Here is a 21,721-nt window from a genome sequence, read left to right as displayed (position 1 = left end):
TTAACAGAACAAGGAACTGATAAATTGCTCCAGCCCTGGTGATTGAAAGTGGGCCAACTGGCTAGGGCAGGTGAATGACTCGACTCAATTGGCACAGCCTTTTGTGCAGAGCAGCAGGGAGATGGGTTACGCTCTTTTAATTATTCACTCTCTCTATATTAGCTTTGTGTTTAGAAAGCCCAAAGTGACAACACTACCTATCCTCCCCCAGCAAAATAAGCAGCACAGGAAACACCATAGAAAAGGCAACACCTGCAAGTCCTCTCTTGAAATGTGAGGAGACAGAGCTGCTCTAGTTGGCAACATTCTTGATAACAATAAGGGCTTTGACAGAGAGCAGAAATACTTGGAACTGTATGCAAAGTCCACGAGTGTGCTAAAAGCAAAACCAAAGTACGGTAGAACACCAGAGTTATGGACTGACAGTCAACCACACACCTCATTTGGAACTGGAAGTATGCAATCAGGCAGCAGCAGAGACAACCAAAAAAAAAAAAGCAAATACAGTACGTGTTAAACATAAACTACTAAAAAATTAAGGGAAAGCAGCATTTTCCTTCTGCATATTAAAGTTTCAAAGCTGTATTTAGTCAATGATTAGTTGTAAACTTTTGAAAGAGCAACCATAAAGTTTTGTTCAAAGTTACGAACATTTCAGTGTTACGAACAACCTCCATTTCCAAGGTGTTTGTAACTCTGAGGTTCTACTGTACAAAGCTGCGGCAATACAGCTATGTGTGGGGAACACATCACACATCTTGACCGGGGTATCCTCTGAGTAGACCTTCATTGGAGCTATTTTTAGGCTGCTGCAAGGACACTTCTCAGCCCTGCGTAAAGTTTTCACCTTACTGAAAACTTTTGCTGTGATCTCAAGCAAACCAGAATTCGATCCAGTCAGTATGTGGGCAGGAGACCTCCAAGGAAAATCCAGAAAGGTGCAGGCAGATAGATGACATTCTTCCCTTGGACTCATTACAGAGATCCAGTGTGATACGGGCAGCTTCAGCAGCAGTGGAAGGATTTAAATTGGAAATTTGAGGAAATTGTGGTCATCCAAGCTGCATGGCTCTTTGTAGTGGTTTTAGTCCTAGTATCCTGGCCAAACCCTAATCTGGGTAGTTGAGTTCTGCTTCCATAAAATAATTTGATTTTTAATTCCTGTCTTTGATGGCTTGTTGCTATTTTCCACCCAAGAAGAGGCTGCATCTTAGTGCTTGGCAAGTTGATCCCTTTCAATATAGTTTAAGTACTGTAAAGTGTGTTTTGGGACTTGCAAAACATGTAATGCAAGCTGCAATGCTGTGTGATATTGCCTTGTAACATCACTCTGCCTTCAGACAGCCTGCAACACATTTTTATATTTTTCTTGTGTGATGTCTAAGGACAGAAACAATCACTATTCAAGCCCAAATGAAGTTTTTCTAATCAGAATTTCACATTAAAATAATATTAAGGGCATACTTTTAATGTTCTTAACACAGCCAGTTTTATTATTTAATTTTGCCAGGACTTCTTTCTGCTTCTCCGAGGAAAAGAGTGAGGTGGCAAACCTTTTTGGTGACTGACTAACATTTTATTACTGTTCTGGTCATGCAGAAGTAAGCATTGCTGGTACTTTACCAATCTGAAAAGCCATCCGACTCACTGATTTAATGGTCAATAGGATTAAAATGGCAGCAGCAGATTCTCCCTCTGGCTGCACAACACTGTAATGGTAATGGAGACACAGGGTTCATGAGGCACACATGCTTGGAAGAAGAGCAAATATTTACCATGTATTTATGGAGGCACATGCTGGGTTTTTTTCTCTCACTACTTTAGTCTGTCATTGGCTAATAAAAGGTACACTCACTTCACAGCATTTTGCAATATCCTGTGGGGAAAACCGGTTCGACAAGGATTCCAGCTTTTCTTTCCCCTTCTTTCACCAAAGTGCCGCTGATTGCGGCTTTTCTTTTTTTCTTTTTTTTTCTCTTCGCTGCTTGGGGCAGCAAAAAAGCTGGAGCTGGCCCTGGCTGTGAATCTAGAAGCACGCATAGATATAGCGCAATCATTGAAGATATAGATGTAAAAACTGCAACACAAGCCATGTGCACAATCCAAATTTTCAAGAGTGTAGGTCTAGTCTGTGGGCAGCTAGAGCTGCTCTAATGGGTGATTGTGTTGCTTCAAAGCTCTGTGTGAACCAATTCTCTGTCCTTTCTTAGTAAACTATTACAGAACCATGAATGAGGATCTGGATGATTTTAATTTAAACCTAATAGTAGCATGGACAGGGCATTACAGTTTGCTGAAGAAGTTAGTGGGTCCTTCTAGGCAATCCCATAATGCACAGCATCATGTCAAGAACCAGTACAAAGTGCCTACTTCCAAACCAGGTAGTAAAAGCAGGCTGTGTTGTACACTCAGAAACACACAGGTGCAGCTATTCAAACACGTGGCTCTCCAAACATAAGCGCCTGTGACTCTGTGAATTGATTTTGTTTTCCAGACATGTATGACATGTACTTCTCAGTGTTGCCCCTACAGCCTTTACTTTGTGGTGAGGGAGGGACTTCCCCTAATTCAAGATTTGGCAGTTGACAATCGTGGGATAGTACCCTGTAGCTATAGTTTGCCCAAGATTTCACAGTGCAAAGTACATCTGACCTAGTTTGTAAAGTAGATAGTGTACTGTGTAGTGCACAGAGGATTGACTGTCTGAAGGTCTCCCCTCTTCTAAACACACACTAAACCTTTATGGAAACTTACTCGGCCTCAAAATTGTGTGTATGTGTTAATAACATTATGTTAAATGTAACTCATGACACAAACAGGGAATTGGGTAGCTTTTGATGGTGGTTAACACTGTCATGTTCTAGCAAAGCTTATGCTCCTTTGAGCTGCTTGCTGCTAGACTTAAACTTCCTCAATGGGAGAGTAGCAGACAAGACTTTCCTGGCTTAGTTACAATGTCTCTGCAGCTATTGTACAACTATGGTGCAGCCTCTCTACCATGGTTTGGAAGCTTTATACTCAACCGTAGAAGGAGGGGCTGGGGTGGAAGAAGGATTTAGTAGGACTAGAAAGAAAAAAGAGCAACTGAAAAGGTCAGATAAAGCTGGTATGTCTCAGCAAGAAGATAAAACTGCCCATTTGATTTTATTAATATCTGTCACTTCTATGATTGTGGTGGCATTGATATTTTAGATTGCAAAAATTGCTTGAGGGGGTGAAGTGCCTTGTGCCTTGTGTGTTTTCCTGTTGCAGAGCACTCTTACGCTTCTTGCAGCAATGTCACTTCTGTGTTTTGCCTTGTGCAACATATTGTAGCTGTCAAGACACCTGTCCAAGTAACAATGGAAGTCTCTGTCTCAGTAGTGCACCTTCTCTTTCAGCACTGGCTTTGAGACTTTGCCACACTCCTAAAAATCTGACAGTGGACATATTGACCTACCAAGGCTTCCCCCTGAATTGCAGGATGTCTCATTAGAGCTGTTGATACAAAGAGAAATGTCAGATTGGGAAAGGATGATGAGATGAGCAAAAGCCAGACCGACTGACTGTGTTGGAGAATTGGGGTGTAAGTGTGTATGTGTGTTTGCCAATCTGGTGCTACTGTAATGGCAGGACAGCTAGTTGCTATGGGGAGGATCAGACCAGGAACTATGACTTGTTAACGGTGCTCATAGTAAATTGGGGGCCTCAAGTAGCCACATGCTTTTCTTATGCTTCTGGCTGGCGCTAACAAGAGTTGGTACGGTGGAATCTGGTTAGCTTGGGTCTTCCTAGCTGGAGAAGCAGGAGGACTATATAGCTCCCAAAAGAGTGTCTTTGCTTCATACACGTATAAAGTCAGGCCCTTGCCACAAGGAATGTACAGTCTAACCAGACAACCCAGAGTCAAAAGGTGGAAGGAAGGGGCACAACATAAAGTGACTGAGCAGAGACTTGCATTGTATTTTGTTTCACATTTTTATATTTAATTTTCTGAAGTAATCTCACTGTTTCTTGAAACTCCTCTTCCTCTTTCAGCAAAAAGACTAGTCCATGTGGACTGTGTTTACCTATTTCAGCAGTCTTTCTCCTGTAATCCTCTCTACAAAACTAGTTGAGAGACAGCACACCTGGAAGGAGAGTTGAGGAAGAAGTACCCTAGATAATTGGGAGTGAAATGTCTGAAGGCCTTGGAATTGTTGGGATGGAGGCTGGTGCGCTGGTTGCTACTGCCAGCAGTAGCAGTCACTAGTACCTTTGACTCCTCTCTGTAAAAGCAGGTGAGGGCTCCATTAGTAGGTCTTCCTGGGTTTAGTGAGGGACAGATGCTCTTCCCTTATCAAATGGCTGGTAATGGGTCTACTCCTTCCAAGTACTCTGTTGCCTTATCTTTTGTTAGGAAGAATGTGGGGAAGCAACATACCCATCTCCATAAGCTTCTCAATGTAGTCACCTGGAGCCATAGACTGTATCTTGGCAGTCAAACACAGGCTGTTGCATTATCCTCATGACATGATTCAGAGTTTCATTTTAGCCTCTGTGGAAATCCTGACAGGAGTCTACCCACATCTATTCTACTTCCAGCATATAGCTGCTGTAGGCTGGTTTGCCCCTTGCCTCTCAGGAGAACATGCTTCTACTTCTGTAGCATGTGAGTAGCAATTAAGTCTATACTAAAGCAATAAATATCTAATTAGGTGGGTTGAGATATGGTTAGTTGGGTTCCAAAGAAACTTACTAAGAAAATGAATAGAGTAGTGACTGTCTGCTACCAAGAGGGAGACCCAAATTCATTTTCTGTTTACTTCACAAGTAAAATGGCTCAGCTGGTGGACACTTACTCTGCTCCAGTTTTGTAATGAGGACAATACTTGCTCTCCAAAGAACAGCAGATCCTGAACAGTAGGAGTGTTAATATTTTTACTTTTTTATTGTTTTGCAATTTATCTTATTATCGGACTAGTTACATTGCAATAGCATTCAAAGGCCTCAGTCGAGATGGGGACCCTAGTGTTTAAACAGCACATAGCACACGTGGGAGGAGACAGTCCCTGTCCCAAAGGCGTTACAGTTAAGGTGCAAAAAGAGAGGGTAACAAACCATAGACGTGAAAGGGGGTGGGGGGAGGCTGAGTGTAATGATGATGAAAATCACACATTTATATGAGCTAGCTAAGTGTACAACATAATGGTTCTGAATCACTTAAGGATTCTAATGAACACACATTGGCTTTTGCCGACTACCCTTCAACCTAGCCACCCTTAGTTGGCTCATAACTCGTAGGTATCACAGAAGTGGGCCTTGAGGAGGGAATTGAAGAGTTGTGGTCTTCAAGGCTGAAATTAAGATTATAACATAGGTTAAGGTCTTTTGGGTCCAGGAGCATGGCTGTGTTTAGGATATTTTTGGCCAAGTGCCATCCATCCATATGTATAGGGCTGTGTAAATAATACAGGGGCACCATTGTGGATTTGTGTGGAGGAAGCCCAACTGGCAGTACCTTTTTGTGCCACTACTATATCCAGTTTAGCAAAATTTTTCTTTTAATACATTGTCAATCTCAAAGGATTTCTTGTTTCCCTTTACCTCCAACTCCTTGTCCCAAAGTGAAGTGAAACAATGTCCTGGTTCTTGCCTTTGTAGACATCTAGGAAATACACATCTGTTGCTTTAGAGGAGTAATTTTAGCCAGTGAATAACTAAATGGGGATTCCAAGACATCTCAGGTTCCATACTCCAAGAATTATTAATGTCATGCAGAATTACCAGCTGCCTCACGCTACCTCAAAAAACACAGGTGTTTTTTTTTTTTCTTTTTTCTTTTTTTTGTCTGGCTGGTCCCAGGGCTGGGCTTGCACGGGAAATGAGGTTGGCTGCTTTCAACAGCCTTTTCCTCTTTCAAAAGCTTTTTTTCCTCCTGACAGGAAGTACAGCTGTTGTAACTGCTGCCAACTCCTGATGGCTACAGTTAGCTGTGTGGGGGGGCTGTTTTCTTAACCAAAAAAATTGGAGGGTGCGTGTGAGAGAGAGAGATTCTCTGTGAAGTGAAGTCAGTAAAAATGGCTTGAGCCAAGGTTGCTAAAATTTCCAGGACCCCACCATCTTACCACATTCTCTCTCTCCTGGGCCTCTCATCTGCCAATCACACATCTTTCTAACCCTCTACTTCAAGAGTACAGGGTACTTTAGCTACATATGTTGTGCAGGATAATGTAATTGTAAAGCTGCTTTCTATGTACTGAATGTTTTCAATCAAGTGCACCCCACAATTTGCGAGGATGCTTCCTGTGAGTCACATCAAGATGGCTGCTGTTTGTGAGAGAGTTCAGTGAGACTGTGTTTATTATTCATCAGTCTGCCTTTTGTAAAATGGCCCAGCGCATCCTCAGACAAGGAGGGTGGAGTAATATTGTTTACTGAACAAACTTCATTTGGTGAGAGAGACAAGCTTTTGAGCTACACCAAATTGTTCTTCAGACCTGAAGTCTGTGTAGCTCAAAGCATCTCTCTCTCTCTCTCTCTCATCAACAGAAGTTGGTCCGATAAAAGTTATTACCTCATCTACCTTGTCTCTCTCATATCCTGGGACCAACCAAGCTACAGCCACCTGGCAAACAGTGCATCTGCCTACAGAGCTCCCAACTGTTGCTACATCAGTGCACTGTGGGGCTGCATGGCAACTTGTGAACTTTTGTAAGACCCAAAGGGTGTGCTGGGAAACTGCTCTGGACATCCCCGTACCCTTGGGAATTGTCACTACTTTCTGTATTAAACGAGTGTGGAGCTCAACCAGGAGGAGCTGAGCTGTCAGCTGTTTGCTTTGCAAGATGATTTCTGACTAAATTTCCAGGCTTTGCAGAGTTAATTGGTGTCAGAGGCAGGGCTGCCTAGAGGATTCAGGGGGCCTGGGGCAAAGCAATTTTGAGGGCCCCTTCCATAAAAAAAAAGTTGCAATACTATAGAGTACTATATTCTTGTGGAGGCCTGGGGCAAATTGCCCACTTGTCCCTCCCGTCTAGACGGCCCTGGTCAGAAGGTCTCTGATATTGGTGAGTGTGATTATAGGAGAGACCTAGATGTGTCGGAACTTGGGTTCTTGCATATGATTCATTCTCAAGAAAGGCTTGCAATAGTGAGCTCAGGTCCCTTCCAACCTCAGAGATGCAGTTATTGTCCATATGATGTCATTCCGTATTCTTTATGAAAAATATGCTTATGATATGAATGACATAACTGAGAGATACTTTGGGTGATGCCCTGTAATGATGCGATGACACCCCTGCGGCGTCTCCTGTCGGTCATCCTGGGAATTAGCTCTTCGACCCAGGAGTGCCCTCTGCAGGCTTGTGTCTCGTCTTGCTGCTGGCCCCTGTGTCCCTCCCAAACCTCGGTGCCCCTTCTGCCAGGGTTCTGCCCTCTGCAGTACCCCGCAGTCTCTCTGGGTTTCCCCTCCCTAGGGAACCCCCTTGCCCTACCTCACCTCAGTCTTTGGCTACTGCCAGTCACCATCTAAGCCTCGCTCACTGGGGCAGACTGCAGTATAAGCCACTCATCAGTGACAATGGGAGTTTGGACCTGCTGCCTCTGCCTACCCTTAGGCTGCCCCGTTGCAATCCCAGTACCTTTTCAGCCCTTAAGGCCTGCAGCCTGGGGGTTTTCCAGGCCAGAGCTACCCAGCTTGTCTGGCCTTTCCCCAGCCCTGCTCCACTTTAGGTGCTTGGTTCAGCTTCCCAGCAGCCAGGCCCTTCTCCCTCTAGAGACAGAGAGAGACTCTGCCCCTGGCCCACTGCCCTCTTGCAAGGGCCAGCTGGGCCCTAACTGGAGTGTGGCCAGGGCCGGCGCAACCCATTAGGCGACCTAGGCGGTCGCCTAGGGCGCTAATATTTGGCGGGGGGCGGCGACTGCGGCGGCCGGACCTTCCGCCGCCTCTATCAGGGGCGGCTTTTCAGGGATGGGACCTTCCGCTGCCAGGGGCGGGAAAAAAGCTGGTGGTGCTCCTGGGCATGGCCCCAGCTGAGGCTGCTTCCCCAATCAGCCTTTCCCCAGCTACAGCCCTCTCCAGGGCTGTTTTTAACCCCTCCAGGCAGGAGTGAGGTGACCACCCCGCTACATGCCCCTTGCTTACACCTGTCCATCAGCAAGAGCCAATGGACTGTAAAAGAGCTTAGTCTTCCTGTGAACCTGTGCATCAGCCTGTGAAGAATGGGTTCAGGGGCCTTACAGAGGCATGTGACCATGTCTCCAGATACCGGAACCCATCTTGAATTCTGTACTTTTCCACAAGAAGTTGGGGGTGCAACTAGGAAACAAAGGACTCCCGCTGTATGCAAATCCTGTTTAAGGGTGAGGAGTGAGTTAATCAAGGTCCTCAGTTGTCTCCTGCTACCTCACCCAAGATGACTGCTGGAAACAACTAAGACTGAACTGGGGGAAAGAACTGGACCCAGACTGGAAGGGCATCTGGCCTCTGAAGAAGATAATTAGAACCATATTTAGGGTGAGAACTTACATGTAACCAGTTTCTTTAGTGTATTAAGCTTAGTCTGCGTGCTCTGTTTTATTTTCCTAGTAATCTGCCTTGTTCTGTCTGCTACCTCCTTAACTACTTAAAATACACCTGTTATAGTTAATAAATTTATTTCTGGTTTACAATATAATCCAGTTTATGGGATTTCTAACTGCAGGGGAGGGGGGGAAAGAAGTGTGCACACCTCTTCCCACATTTCAGAGTATACCTTTGGGTCTGTACTCCAAGTAAGGTGGACATCTGAGTGCTGGAGCAAGTCCTTAAACTGAGTCTTCCCAGAGCTGATCTGCAGCTGGATGTGGCCCTGTCTGTGTGTATGTTAGAGGAGGTTTTTGAGAGCCTGGCTCAGCAAGACAGGTTAAAGGGGGCCCTATACTGGCAGAACAGAGACTCAGTGGTATCTCAGCACATCAGGTGGCTTCCCAAAGGGTCCAACCCATCACAGGGGCATAGTTGAGCAGGATAGTGTGCACGGCTTATTGCCCTGAAACTGGTAGTGGCTAGAGAACAGACAGTGTAGTTACTGGTTGATTATTTTCTGTTTGCTTATTTCGGGCAAGAGAGGTAGGGATAGAAAAGTAGGAAAATGAATGAAAGTGAAGCTATGAGGAAGTTAGAGCTCTACAGGTTGCAGGTAGAGGAAAATGGAAAAAATACACCAGAGACAGACAGAATTAAAAGAGATGGAAATTGATGAGCAGAAGGCTGCACATCAGAGGGCCCTGGGACTGAGCCAGCTTGAGGCTGACAGAGAAGGGGAAGGCCAGAAGCACACCATAGAACTGAGAAAGCTTGAGGCTGATAGGGAAAGGGAAGCTCAGAAGCATGAACTGGCTGTAATGAAGTGGAGGAGACAGAACCCTCACCAGGGGGCCCCACCTCTCCAAAAATCCATAAGTGGGAGCAGTTATGCCCACCATATAGTGAGTCTGGTGACATTGTCGAATATTTCATCGCCTTTCAGAGATTATGTATGCTCCATGCAATTTCTGAGGCTCAAAAGATGAGCAGTGTGGTTGCAAAATTGACTGGGAGAGCTCTGGACATATTCAATAAGATGTCCTTGGGTGATTCTTCCAATTATGGTAAATTTAAGGATTTGGTTTTAAAACGGTTTCAGGTTACACCTGAAATTTATAGAGTAAAATTAGAAGCCTTAAGAGAGGGTCTGGATTAAGTTAATGTGGTTTATGTGAACCAAATGAGAGATCTACTGGATAAGTGGGTGAGGGGAAAAGATATTACAAGCTTTGAAGGAATGTGTGATTTGGTTGCTCAGGAACAGTTCCTGAATATTTCTAGTGATGATGTAAAACAGCGTTTATGGGATAAAAAGGTGGAAACAGTTGATGCACTTGCTTTATGCTGATAAATTTGAGCAAATCCAACCACCTAGTAGGAATGAATCACAGGCAGAGGGGTTAAAGTTTGGTGGGAAGCAAAGTCCCTGTTTTACCCCCGGGAAGAAAGAGGGTGGATGGGAGGTTCGACACTCACCTCCTCAAGTTCACTCCTGCAATCCTTGTCCCAAATCTCCTGTAAAAGCAGAAGAGCCCAGAAGGTGCTATCATTGTAATTCCACTGAGCACCTGAGGAATATATGCCCTATGCTGAGTGGGAACAGGCAGCAGGTAACTCAGGGAAATGCTGCTACCCAGAGCACAGCGACACCTCAGATAGTTGCCGCTTATCACACAGGATTTGTAAAGGTTGCCACTGCACAGCCAGGCAGTAAGCACATGAAGGCTGTCAGAGTAAATGGCAGAGAATTCCCTTCATGGAGAGATACTGGTGCAGAAATCTCTGTGGTCAGGAGAAAGACATACTACCAGGACAGATGGCAGAGCTTTTGTTAGTAGAGGTGGGGGGTGGGGGCACAAAATCCTTGTGCCTTTGGCTAAAGTGCACATGGAAGCTGGGGATTTGCAAGATGAGTTAACTGTGGCTGCAGTTTCTCATCATGCAACATAAATTCTTTTGGGTGATGACTGTTTTTCCAATGTGGCTAGGGCTATACAGGGGTCTGTCAGCAGCGAGGAGAAATCTTGTGCTGAAGCCCCAGTGGGAAGGAGCAAAGCTACAGAGAAAATGGGAGAGAGTCTCTTTAATTCCTCTCCAGGACTGCAAAGCCATTTGCCACAAGGGGTGGGGGTCAGTAGAACCAGCTCCTGTCTGATGGCTGTTCCCTCAGGGGAGGAGAATGTTTTGCCTGATGGTAGGGAGACTGTCGAGGTTGCTGGCTGCCAAGAGGTTGCAGTTAGGCAAGGGATAAATCCTGCTCTAGGATGCATAGGAATGTGTCCTGAAGGAAGCTTTAGAGGGGAGAAGTGGGATCTGAGAAACTGCTGGGGGGTGGGAGGGGTGAGGATTCCAGGGGCTCTGTAACTGGAGGCCAACCCCATTCAAAGACGGAGGAGGGTACAGGGCTTGACAGTGAAGGGTCTGTCATGGCTAGTAGCTGTGAGCCTAGAGCTGGACAGGAGACAGATTGCCCTCCCAGGGAGCGCAGGGGTGTGTGCCCTGGCAGGGGGCCCAAAGAAAGAAGTTAAGAAGGAAAGTGGGGGAGTACAGGAGTGTCTCCCCATTCATTACAAGGAAGAGTTTTGTCCAGGAGAAATTTGCTGGATCTGCATCTGTAATCCTAGGCACCTCACCAGTGGCTCAGGTTTTAAGCGGGAACTGTGTATGGCCGCTCCCCTCTAGGAGGTCAAATATAACTCCTTTTGGGAACAGCGAGAGGCGTGACCCCACTCCAGGTCCCACTTCGGCAAAATGTTTTTCCTACTGTACTTGTGAAAACTAACTCTGTCTCTTTAAGGCAGGGGCGTTTTCTTACAAGCATTTTGGTGTCTGTGAACATGCTAATAATCCACCTGATGGAGGGGCGGAGACAACCACTTCCTGGGCAGGTAAACCCTCCCCGCAGCTAAGCATCAAACATTGAGGGTATAGCTACACTTGAAATTTCAAAGCGCAGTGTGGTCGCAGCGCCAGCGCTGGGAGAGAGCTCTCCCAGCGCTGCACATACTCCACATCCTCTACGGGTGTAGCTTGCAGCACTGGGAGCCGCGCTCTCAGCGCTGTGGCACTGTTTACACTGAGGCTTTACAGCGCTGTATCTTGCAGTGCTCAGGGGGGTGTTTTTTTCACACCCCTGAGCGTGAAAGTTGCAGCGCTGTAAAGCGCCAGTGTAGCCATGGCCTGAGTGTTGGAGGTGAACAGCCCAAAGGCATCTCAGGAGAGGGGGTGGATTCTTTGCATGGGCTTAACCCTGGAGAGGAAATGCAACTCCAGAGGGGGAGGGCCAGTAACATACAAGGTCTCCTTACACCCTTTCCTTGCCAAAACCCCAAAGACATTCCCTAAGTAAGAACTTTTACTGAGGAGATGAGAAATACCATAAATGCTGAACAAACTGATCTGTTTAGACAGAAGGCATAGTATAATAATCGTACTAATCAAGGGGGATGGATAGCTCAGTGGTTTGAACATTGGCCTACTAAAGCCAGGATTGTGAGTTCAATCCTTGAGGGGGTCATTTAGGGATCTGGGGTAAAAATCTGTTTGGGGATCTATCCTGCTTTGAGCAGGGGGTTGGACTAGATGACCTCCTGAGGTCCCTTCCAACCCTGCCATTCTATGAATACTTGGACGCACCTCTCTGTCATGAATTTGCTGGTAACTTTGTCTCTGACTACACACACACTGGGTTACGACAAAGAATTTGATACTGGTGGTAAATACCTTAAAAATGTGTAACATGCATGGTTTTTGGAAAAATCTTTGGTACAGACTGGAAGTGGTAACAAGAAAGTTCTATGAGCATACTGCTTCTCAGCTAGTACCTGTAAACAAGCTTAGAGTCTGGCACAACAGAGAAAGCATAACCAATCTAGACTGCTGTGTGGAAGGGGAAACTGAGGGACACCACCTCCTAGCATTGGTGGTTAAATGCCAAGACACCTACACTTTAAAGGACACTGACATCTGCATTATGTACACAATGCTACACACCACAGTGTTTTCTGGCAATCTGGGGACAGAAACCCAGAACTTTGCAAAAACACCTATGAATGACGTTACAGTGCTTGGTACAACTTGGAGGTTGTATAACCAAAGCCAAAAAGGAATTTTAGGCACACTGCCTCCACACTGGTCAGTGACCAACCCTCTGGCAGTAATCTCAGAGGGGAAGTGTAACATGTCATTCCATGTTCTTTATGAAAATATGCTTATAATACAAATATGACATAACTGAGATATTCTTCATGCAAGATGGCTCATGTGAGATATCATTGGGAAGGTTATGATTTACTGAATATGATTATCCTATTTGGATGCATGTATCATTTCTGTATCTGAAATTAGGAATATTGACTATATCTATATTTCAACTATGTTACTTTGGGTGACACCCCCACTAACACTTCAGGTACAACAATGAAAAAGCCCCTAGTGCTGATGGCCCATAAGCAAGAGCCAATGGACTGTAAAAGAGCTTAGTCTTTGTGTGACTGTGTAGGTCAGCCTGTGAAGAATGGCTACAGAGGCAAGTGACCACGTCACCAGATACTGGAATCCATTTTTAATTCTGTACTTTTCCAGGAGAAGCTGGGGGTGGGAGGTTCAAACTAGGAAACAAAAGACTTCCGCCATATGCAAATCCTATTTAAGGGTGAGGAGTGAGGTAATCCATGTCTTCAGTTCTCCCCTGCTACTCCACCCAAGATCCTTTTATTCAGCTAGTTAGAACACTGCCACACTTTGAACTTGAGGTATTTATTATTTTAATTTCTAAGTGAACAATAGGCAGGCCACATTTCTGGCCTTGCATGTATGACGCTTCCCCTTAGCAACCTACCAGCTGATAAGGAAGAGATATCCAGGCAATCTATATTACCATGTGTTCAAAATGTTAATCTTAATTTAGGTCTTTCTCATGACTGACCAAACAATCATGATCACAGATTGCAGGATGACCGAGACAGATTGGACCACAACTGCTGACGAAATGTTTTCTGTGGTTATGCTCACCCCCTTGAGAAATCCTATGTTCTGACCACCTGGGATTATTTAAGACCCAGAGCATTTTCCAAGAGTATGTGGGTGTTAGTGTCCAGGCACAACTGAAATTCCGATATATGTGCTCTGGGAGCCTAAATTCCTTCTGTTGCATAGAATTGCTAGTTTATAGAACGGAGGCTGTATTCTGTCTTAGATGTGTCTGCATTGGCTCCCAAACAATAGTCCATGGACAATCAGCAGACCACAGAACACTTTCTGGTGTCTTATCAGGTTCTTGAATTTTCTCTTTTCCAGGTACTGTATTACATTACAGGCAGCATATACCACAATTATTTGGAAAGCATTTATTCTTCCATATAAGCAGCTGCAGCTGCCGTAGGGATGTTAAATGACCATGAATGTGAGGTGAGGTGGGTTGTGTTACTATGAAGCAGAGAGGAGGTAGGCCACAAGACCATCCCTTTTAAGATGTTGCTCTCACACTTTGAGAGGCTCTGCTCTATTTAGTCTCCATAAGTGTGCAGGCTGTAGTGCTTCCTAATGCTTTATTGATGAAGGAAAAAGGTGGGTAAAAGAATGGTCCTCTGGGTCAAACACCTGCCTTGGCATAGGTAGACCTGGATTATTTTCCTTTCTGATATATTGTGACATACTGAGTCACCCACAGCCAAGAGAAGTAAATGGGAGCTGTGAATGCCTAACACTTCTGAAAATCAGATTCAGGTGTCTCAAGCTGAGTACCCAAAATTAGGGGGCTTTCAGGAGAACTTGACATCCTGGAGCCCTGGATTGAGTAGTTGTTTCTACAAAACTCTTATTAGTATTGTACTCATACGTGGAAGGGCTCTGCAGGCCTTTTGTGTCTTCAGGTACTGGCTCTAAGTGCAGGGTCAACGCATCAAATGTTGTTCAGTCTAATTGTGGCTTGAAGTTAACCCCCTGTATCCTAGCATCAGTTCTTTGGTTCTCTGTATTTCCTTTCTGAATTGTAATATAGCCATTGGGAAGATTGCCAACTACTCTTTTTCTTTTCTTCTCTTCCCCTCTGTTTCTAGACATTCACAGCGTGGTGTAACTCTCACCTCCGCAAGGCCGGCACGCAGATTGACAACATAGAGGAAGATTTCAGGGATGGTCTTAAACTCATGTTACTTCTGGAAGTCATTTCAGGTGAGAGGGGTTTTGTGTGGGTTTAAGTATCATTAATGTTGCTCACCCAATACTAAATATATGCAGGACAGCATGAGCAGTGATGGTGGAAGCTTTGTCTGTGCCTGTTCTTGATCTGCAGTGTACTGAGAGCGAAGCTTGGGTTTCATGGCCTCTCTGCCCATTATCCAGTGTTTTTGCTCTTCTCTCTCCACCCTTTCCTGTCAGCAAGGAATTGGGTTGAATTCGCTGAATTGTTTTTGTAAAAACAAAAACAACCCCTCAGCTAGGGTGACCAGATGTCCTGATTTTATAGGGTCTTTTTCTTATATAGGCTCCTATTACCCCCCAACCCCCTGTCCCAATTTTTCACATTTGCTGCCTGGTCACCTTACCCCCAGCCCTCCAAGAAATAAGTTGCAAAAAAAAAATCAAAATGTTATGATACTTTTCAAAACAAAATATTTTATTTGGCCCAAAACTAACTTTTCTCCCTTCCATCACCCAGTTCGGCCACTGAACCAAAAAAATCTGTTTGCGTAGATGTGTGTGTGGTATATACAATTTTATATAAAACTGGGTTTTATGCTTAGGCTTTCTTTTGATGGCTCCTTCAGCAGGCTTTCCATGTCAGCAATAAGGGCCCTCTGTTTGATTTGCTCCCTTCCCCACCTCTTATATTTACGAATAGAGATGCCTCAGCAGGGACACTCAAATCCTAACTCCCCATCTAGAATGTCAGTTTTTGTGCTCTGCAGAAATTGAGACCACAACAAACCTCAAGTTCCTTTCCTCAGGCTGCTAGTTTTAGAAGGTTCCGAGTTCAAAATGCTACTGACTTGGAAGTTAGGGATAGCAGTTCCACAGCACATACTCTTTTGTAAGAAAGTAGCTGACTGAGTCATCTGCTTCTTTCAATTATTTACCTTTTTAATGAATCCTTGTTCACATGCAGGGGAGGAGTTGAAGGTGGGGAGGTAGATGTGAACCAATGCAAGTATTCAAGTTGTAGATTGCTGAGGCTAAAGGGAAGGTGAGGGGATTGAAAGATGGAGGGAGAATGTGTTAGTTTAACTTAAAAGTAACCAACTTGTAGCTATCACCACCCCTGTTTTACATCCTTGTCTCCCATCAATTCTCTGGCCTTGTCCATTTAGGGCAGGGATAGTCAATAGGTGGACCGCGGACCAAATCCAGATGGCCAGACCTTTTTGAATAGATCCCAACATCTTTTTATTTACTTATTGTTATCATCATTATTGTTAATAAGTTTTTTTTATTATTATTATTATTATTTATTATTTTCTCTGGAGTCTGGACCTTGACTGTACTTTAATCAGGAAATTTGGACCTTGGCAAAAAATAGACTATCCCTGGTTTAGGGCAAGGCCTGTGGGTTCCCATATATGCTGGAACCTATTCTGAGCACTGTGGCATTCTAAATATTGTGTGATCCAGTCTATGGCAGCGTGTTTGAGTGATGTGATGCACCAGTCTGCCTCTTAACGACATGTCTACACTGCAGCAGGGTGCTAGTGTGCTCGGAGTAGCACGGGTGGAAGCTCAGGCTAGCTGCGCAGGTACAAACCCAGAGGCCAGGCAGCTAGTGCAAGCCACCACCTGTGCTCCCCCCAGCTAACAGAGCTAGCCTGTCTGTGTCTACCCATGCTGGGAAGCATGCTCCCAACTGCACTATAGACTTACCTTGAATGCAGCTGGGTGTGGCACACGCTGCATGCGCTCCAAGCACTCAGCTCTAGAGGTTCAGGCCCTTGATAGTTCCCATAAACACTCATACTTTTTGAGTAAGGGGAGGATTAAATAAATATAAATTATAAATAAATTAATGGAGATAGGCAAATCTCCTAGAACTGGAAGGGACCTTGAAAGGTCATTGAGTCCAGCCCCCTGCCTTCACTAGCAGGACCAAGTACTGATTTTTGCCCCAGATCCCTAAGTGGCCCCCTCAAGGATTGGAACGCACAACCCTGGGTTTAGCAGGCCAATGCTCAAACCACTGAGCTATCCCTCCCCCTGTACTAGGATTGCCAGACACCAAAAGGCATGATTGCTAAGGCACAGTTACAACAAAGACACTAACCCAGCTCCTAGGGGCAATCCAGTACAGGGATATAAAGGGTTAGGGTCTCAGTTTTGAGGTGAATCCCAGCCACTGTCTTGCATGTAGGCTGATGCCCTGCTGCAGTTACTCCTAGTCCCCTGCCAACTGGGTGTGTCTGCCTGGCTCACAGCCTTCCGGTCTCAGCATCCAGGCTACTGCCTCTGCCTGCTATCCCTCTTTTTACAGCCCTGGCTCTCTCCAGAGCCGCCTCTAACCTCCAGCGTGTCCTTCCTCTTCCTATCCTCAGGATAGTGGAGCTCTCTGCTGGCTAGATTTTAAACTGGGTAACAGTGCCCTCCACTGACTAGATCCCTTCCTTTGAGCCCAGCAGGAGTGGGAAGAAGATGCCCCAGTAATGAGACAGCAGGCTCAGTACAATAATAATGGGCCATGTCACCTCTGCTGAGATCTATGAGCAGATCTGTGCCTCTCTATGTGGTAGTGAGAACTAGGGTGACCAGATAGCAAGTGGGAGGGGTAATACACACCTATATCAGGACTCTCTTTATAAAATTGGGATGTCTGGTCACCCTTATCAGAACTGGCCGTGGAGTGGGGTAGAATCCCTGGTAGCACAGCTGCCAGAGAGCAAGATGGGGGTGCCGTGATGAGGGAGTTTCTGTGCAGATTGTCCTAGCCTCACACAGATCCACCAAATTGCAGTGCAGAGGGGGCAGGCAGGTATGATTCCCTCTCCAAACAGGGTGATATGGGAAGATTTTCACAAGGAAAGTCCCTTCCTTTTGCTTTTACATTAAGAGGTGATGATCTGGCCCTATCACAAGGTTTGCCCTGAAAAACAGCTTTCCCACCATGCATATATTTCCTACCTCATGCATTCCCTTCACCAGCAAGCCCCTTGCTTGCCATGCACCTTTTAAATAGGATGCTGTCAGGCCAAACAAACTGGACTTAAAATTTAATTCCTGTAAAAGAGCTCTCGCTCTCGCTCTCTCCGCTCCCCCCCTTTACAAAGCAGCTGACCAATAGCATTTTTTATTAAACAAATTCCACTGTAAGCAGCTTTTAAGCCAACAGTTCCTTGCATTTTTTGGAAGGCTTGGCTTGTGTATGAGAACCAGAAAGTGGAAGTGACTAGATTATTTTAATTGGCTGAGGGTAGTACAGAACAGTAAAGCAGCAACGCAAACGGTAGAAAGCCGAGGTGTGGGGGGGAAACCCAAAACACTTCTCACATGGTTCAGTTCTAATAGCCTATGAGGGAACATTTTTTTATAGGCACATTGTCATTTGACACTTTGTTCTGAAATCTAATTTGTTACAAATGTATATTCTAGTCTAATGGAAACGTCCTCAGTTCTTCAATTTTTTTTGCCACTGCAAAGTTATTTTTAAACAAGTATCCTGCTGTAATGTCTGAAACACTGAGAACCTCATGCTGGAACTGATTGAAGCCAGCTTGGTTTTTGTTTTGCAATGACTTTTTCATTATGCAAGCTTGGAGAAATGCAAAAAGAAAGCAGCACAGAGTGTCATGTCCTTTTAGACCAGTGGCTCTCAATCTTTCTAGATTACAGTACCCTTTTCTTGATTTGTCTCATGTACCCCAGGTTTCACCTCACTTAAAAACTACTTAAACAATCAGACATAAAAATACAGAAGTGTCACAGCACAACAGTACCAAAAAAAATGCTTACCTTCTCATTTTTACCATATAATTATAAAATAAATCAATTGAAATATAAATATTGTACTTGCATTTCAGTGCATAGTATATAGAGCAGTATAAACAAGTCGTTGTCTGTATGAAATTTTAGTTTGTACTGGTTTTGCTAGTGCTTTTTATGTAGCCTGTTGTAAAACTAGGCAAATATCTAGATGAGTTGGCGTACCTCTGGGGGATACATGTACCCCTGGTTGAGAACCACTGCTGTAGACTATTAAAAGTGAGATAATTTTTGTAAATCTAAGCTGGCAGTAGTGATTTAGGTAAAGAAACTTGTTTACGCTGTAGGGTTAAGATGAGTGTCTCTCATCTTGATTGTCAGGTAAAAAGAAACAGGCCTGCAATAAATAATAGAAACAATTATAATAATTGGGAATAAAATAATTTTTTCTCTCTGGGGGAGGGAGGGAATGCCCACTGAAGTAATCTGCTGCTTTTCCCCCTTCACTTTTCCAAACCTTTGTTAAAGAAACAACACACCTTTCTTCAATGGGGCAGAAGAGTTCATGAAAAAATAACCTCTCTCTCTCTCTCTCTCTTCCCCCCATTAAACCTAGTGATATTGAGTCAGATCCTGCTCCCATTGAATTAAATGTTGCAGGATTGGGCCTTAGGAGTAGACTTTGGAACAGGAAATGAACTGAGTGAATAACCACTAACAAATAACAACCAAATTTGCCCTTTTATCTCTTTGTGGATGTTCCACAACTTGTTAAAACTAGTGCTGAATGTAAAATCTCTTGCAACTCTGACTCTTTGATGTTTGGATGGTTCTGCTTACGTGATTGATGATGTACCTATCTAATTAGGTTGCTGGTATGAGTGCTTATAGGATATATTAAAATTCAGTTTGAGTTCATGTGTGAGCCTTTTGTTTTCTATGAATGCCAGTGAAACTGGATCGTGTGAATATTCACAGGAAGCCAATCAAAAGGGCCACACACATACTTGAAGCAAACTACTTCAGAAAAATATCTTCCAAAGACTTTTCTAGAGTTGGTGTCCCCTGTGAGATCAAGCCCCATCCAAATAGAGGTTACTTGCTCTTGTCAAAGAGCTGTGTTACTCCCTGTGAAAGGGCAGGCACCTCTTGAGCACCTCCTTGCAGCTGGGTGCAGTGTTACTGTCCTCTCGCCCCTGGTGCCTCCTGTAGGCTTCCAGCCAACCTTGGCGGGTCTTCAGAGGTTTGCCCCTCCAGCCAAGTCAAAGTCCAAATGAACCCTTTCCAGGGTATTAAAGTCCAATAAACTGTGTATTTGTCTTGCTAGGGTCTTCAGTCCCTGGTCTGCACTCTTTAAATTCAGGCCTTTGTTCAGGCTCCCAAATAAGCCCTACCCCTTTTAGGGGTTTGACAGTTTATCTGTGACCAGGAGGGGAACCTAGGCGCACACGCTACTCCAGGTTCCCACCCAGGGACTCCCTAAACAGCAGTCACATGGAGCTTGATTCAATTAATTGCTGGTGCTTCCCTGGTTCTCTGCCTCCCTGGCTCCTTTAGCTTCACCCTTATCTCAGGGTTACGATTCTTAGCTCCTTTGTCTTCCTGCAAACCCAGCTATTCAAAATGCATCCAGAAAACAAACTCTGGTTGCCCCTCAAGTTCCTCTGGTCAGAGAGGAGCACTCCTCTGGCCTAGTAAGAAACTGAACTGCTAAGCCCAGGCAGCTCCTTTTTTTCTGGCCAAGTAGGGCCCTGATTGTCTATTGCTAGCCCTTCTAGCCCTTGGAGGATCAGGTCTGTGGGGTTGTGAAACTGCAACTGCAGAGTCTCCTTTCTAGGCAAGCTTGGAGGACCCACCTTTGCTGCTCTTGTTCTCTCAGCTTGCTGCTTCTTGGGGTAGGGGTAGTAGGGCAGTGAGGCTCCCAGCAGGAATGGGGGGGAGGGGTAGGCTGCGGTCGTGATGGGACAGAGCAGAGACCACTGGGCAGGATTGGAAGGAGGAGGGATGAACCCCCAGGCACAGGGGAAGGCCAGCCCACTGCTGAACAGTTTCTGCAAGGGAGAGCTCTGAAGTTCCCATCTGGGGAGTGACTGCATGCCGTTAACACCAGATCCCTGCAGCCACAAGGTTCTGGGAAGGCTCTCCCCCCTTATCCCCACCCTCTTCTCATGGTCCTGTGTGGGGGAGTTGGAGTCGCTGTCACTGGCTGGCTGGTGAATGTACCCAGGCAGGAGCCATTCAGCAGTCTGGTGGCCTTCCCCACAGCTGTGGCCTAGTCCTCCTCTTTGCAGCCACAGCTCTCTGCTATGCCTCGCCAGGACCCAGCCTTCCCTGCATCTTTTGCCTGCAGGGATTCAGGGGCACAGCCATGCAGGGGGCCCTGCTTGCTCACTCACCAGCCAGGAGTGTCAGAACTGTCCCCAGGCAGGAACTGTTCACCAGCGAGGTAGCTGGGGGCTCATCGTCCTACTTACAGACCTGGCCTCAGGTCTCTTTTTTTGCTGGGGCAGGATGACTACAGTCTCCCCACACCTTGAGCCCTCAGGTGTTGGACTCTTCAGCCGTATAGGGAGCCTCCTGCAGCCCCGCTGTCAGCACTGCCCTAATCCTAACCTCAGTGCTACTCCACAGAACTGTAAAAATAAAAATAGTTACAAACAGAAGGAAAAAACCTCTTCAATAAAAATTGATGATTTTTGTCAAAATTAGAAAAAAATAATCCAATTTTGCCAAGCCCACCTCTGCTACACAGAGGCTGCTCACAGAAGAGGAGGAATCCAAGTGATTTTTTTTCCTTCCTGGCGTATGCAGTCGTGGTCATTCAGCACCTAGCTGCACAGAGCCTGCGGAAAGATGAGTCTCACACTGTGTCCTAAAAAAGGCAAGGCTTGGGCTGATCTTTGGCAGCAGTGAGTTCCATGGCAGAGAGGTTTCATGAGAGGTTGCCCTGTCCTTCCTACAGTTCAGATCCTGACCTGGTACATGGGGAAGCAAGTTTTGGGGCACAGACCAGTTACTGTAATTTATGGTTGATATGCTCTCCAGAGCATGCATCAAAGGTTTTGGGGAGTGGCCTAGTCCAGTAACTGCCTGAAGTGTGGTAATGGTAATACTCCCCTTCCCTCAAACAGTCTCTTCAAGGGTGGTCTTTGTATTTTCTGGGATTTTCTTGTGGGGAGGGGTCAACAAAGTGCATCAATTATTAGAATTCCCAAGAAGTGACCCAAAAGATCGTGTGCTGTATCTTCACTGCTGAGGGCAAGAACGTGTGACTTGAATCAAGCGTTGGGA

At 45.3% G+C, this 21,721-nt stretch overlaps 1 protein-coding gene across 6 annotated transcripts in view; it reads left to right on the top strand.

The window, feature by feature from the left end:
* The window catches only part of ACTN1 (actinin alpha 1), a 133,645-nt gene that overhangs the window by 48,217 nt on the left and 63,707 nt on the right, over positions 1–21,721 (top strand). For all 6 annotated transcript variants that reach the window (XM_032774794.2, XM_032774796.2, XM_075065396.1 and 3 more), the window contains exon 2: positions 14,587–14,701. In XM_032774794.2, the coding sequence (XP_032630685.1) occupies positions 14,587–14,701 (115 nt within the window). The remainder of the gene's footprint in view (positions 1–14,586; positions 14,702–21,721) is intronic.

The sequence above is a fragment of the Chelonoidis abingdonii genome, chromosome 4 (genome assembly GCF_003597395.2).
Source record: "Chelonoidis abingdonii isolate Lonesome George chromosome 4, CheloAbing_2.0, whole genome shotgun sequence".
Taxonomy (NCBI): Eukaryota; Metazoa; Chordata; order Testudines; family Testudinidae; genus Chelonoidis; species Chelonoidis abingdonii.
The sequence above is the reverse complement of the archived record's forward strand: the minus strand, read 5'-3'. Positions and strand labels throughout refer to the sequence as shown.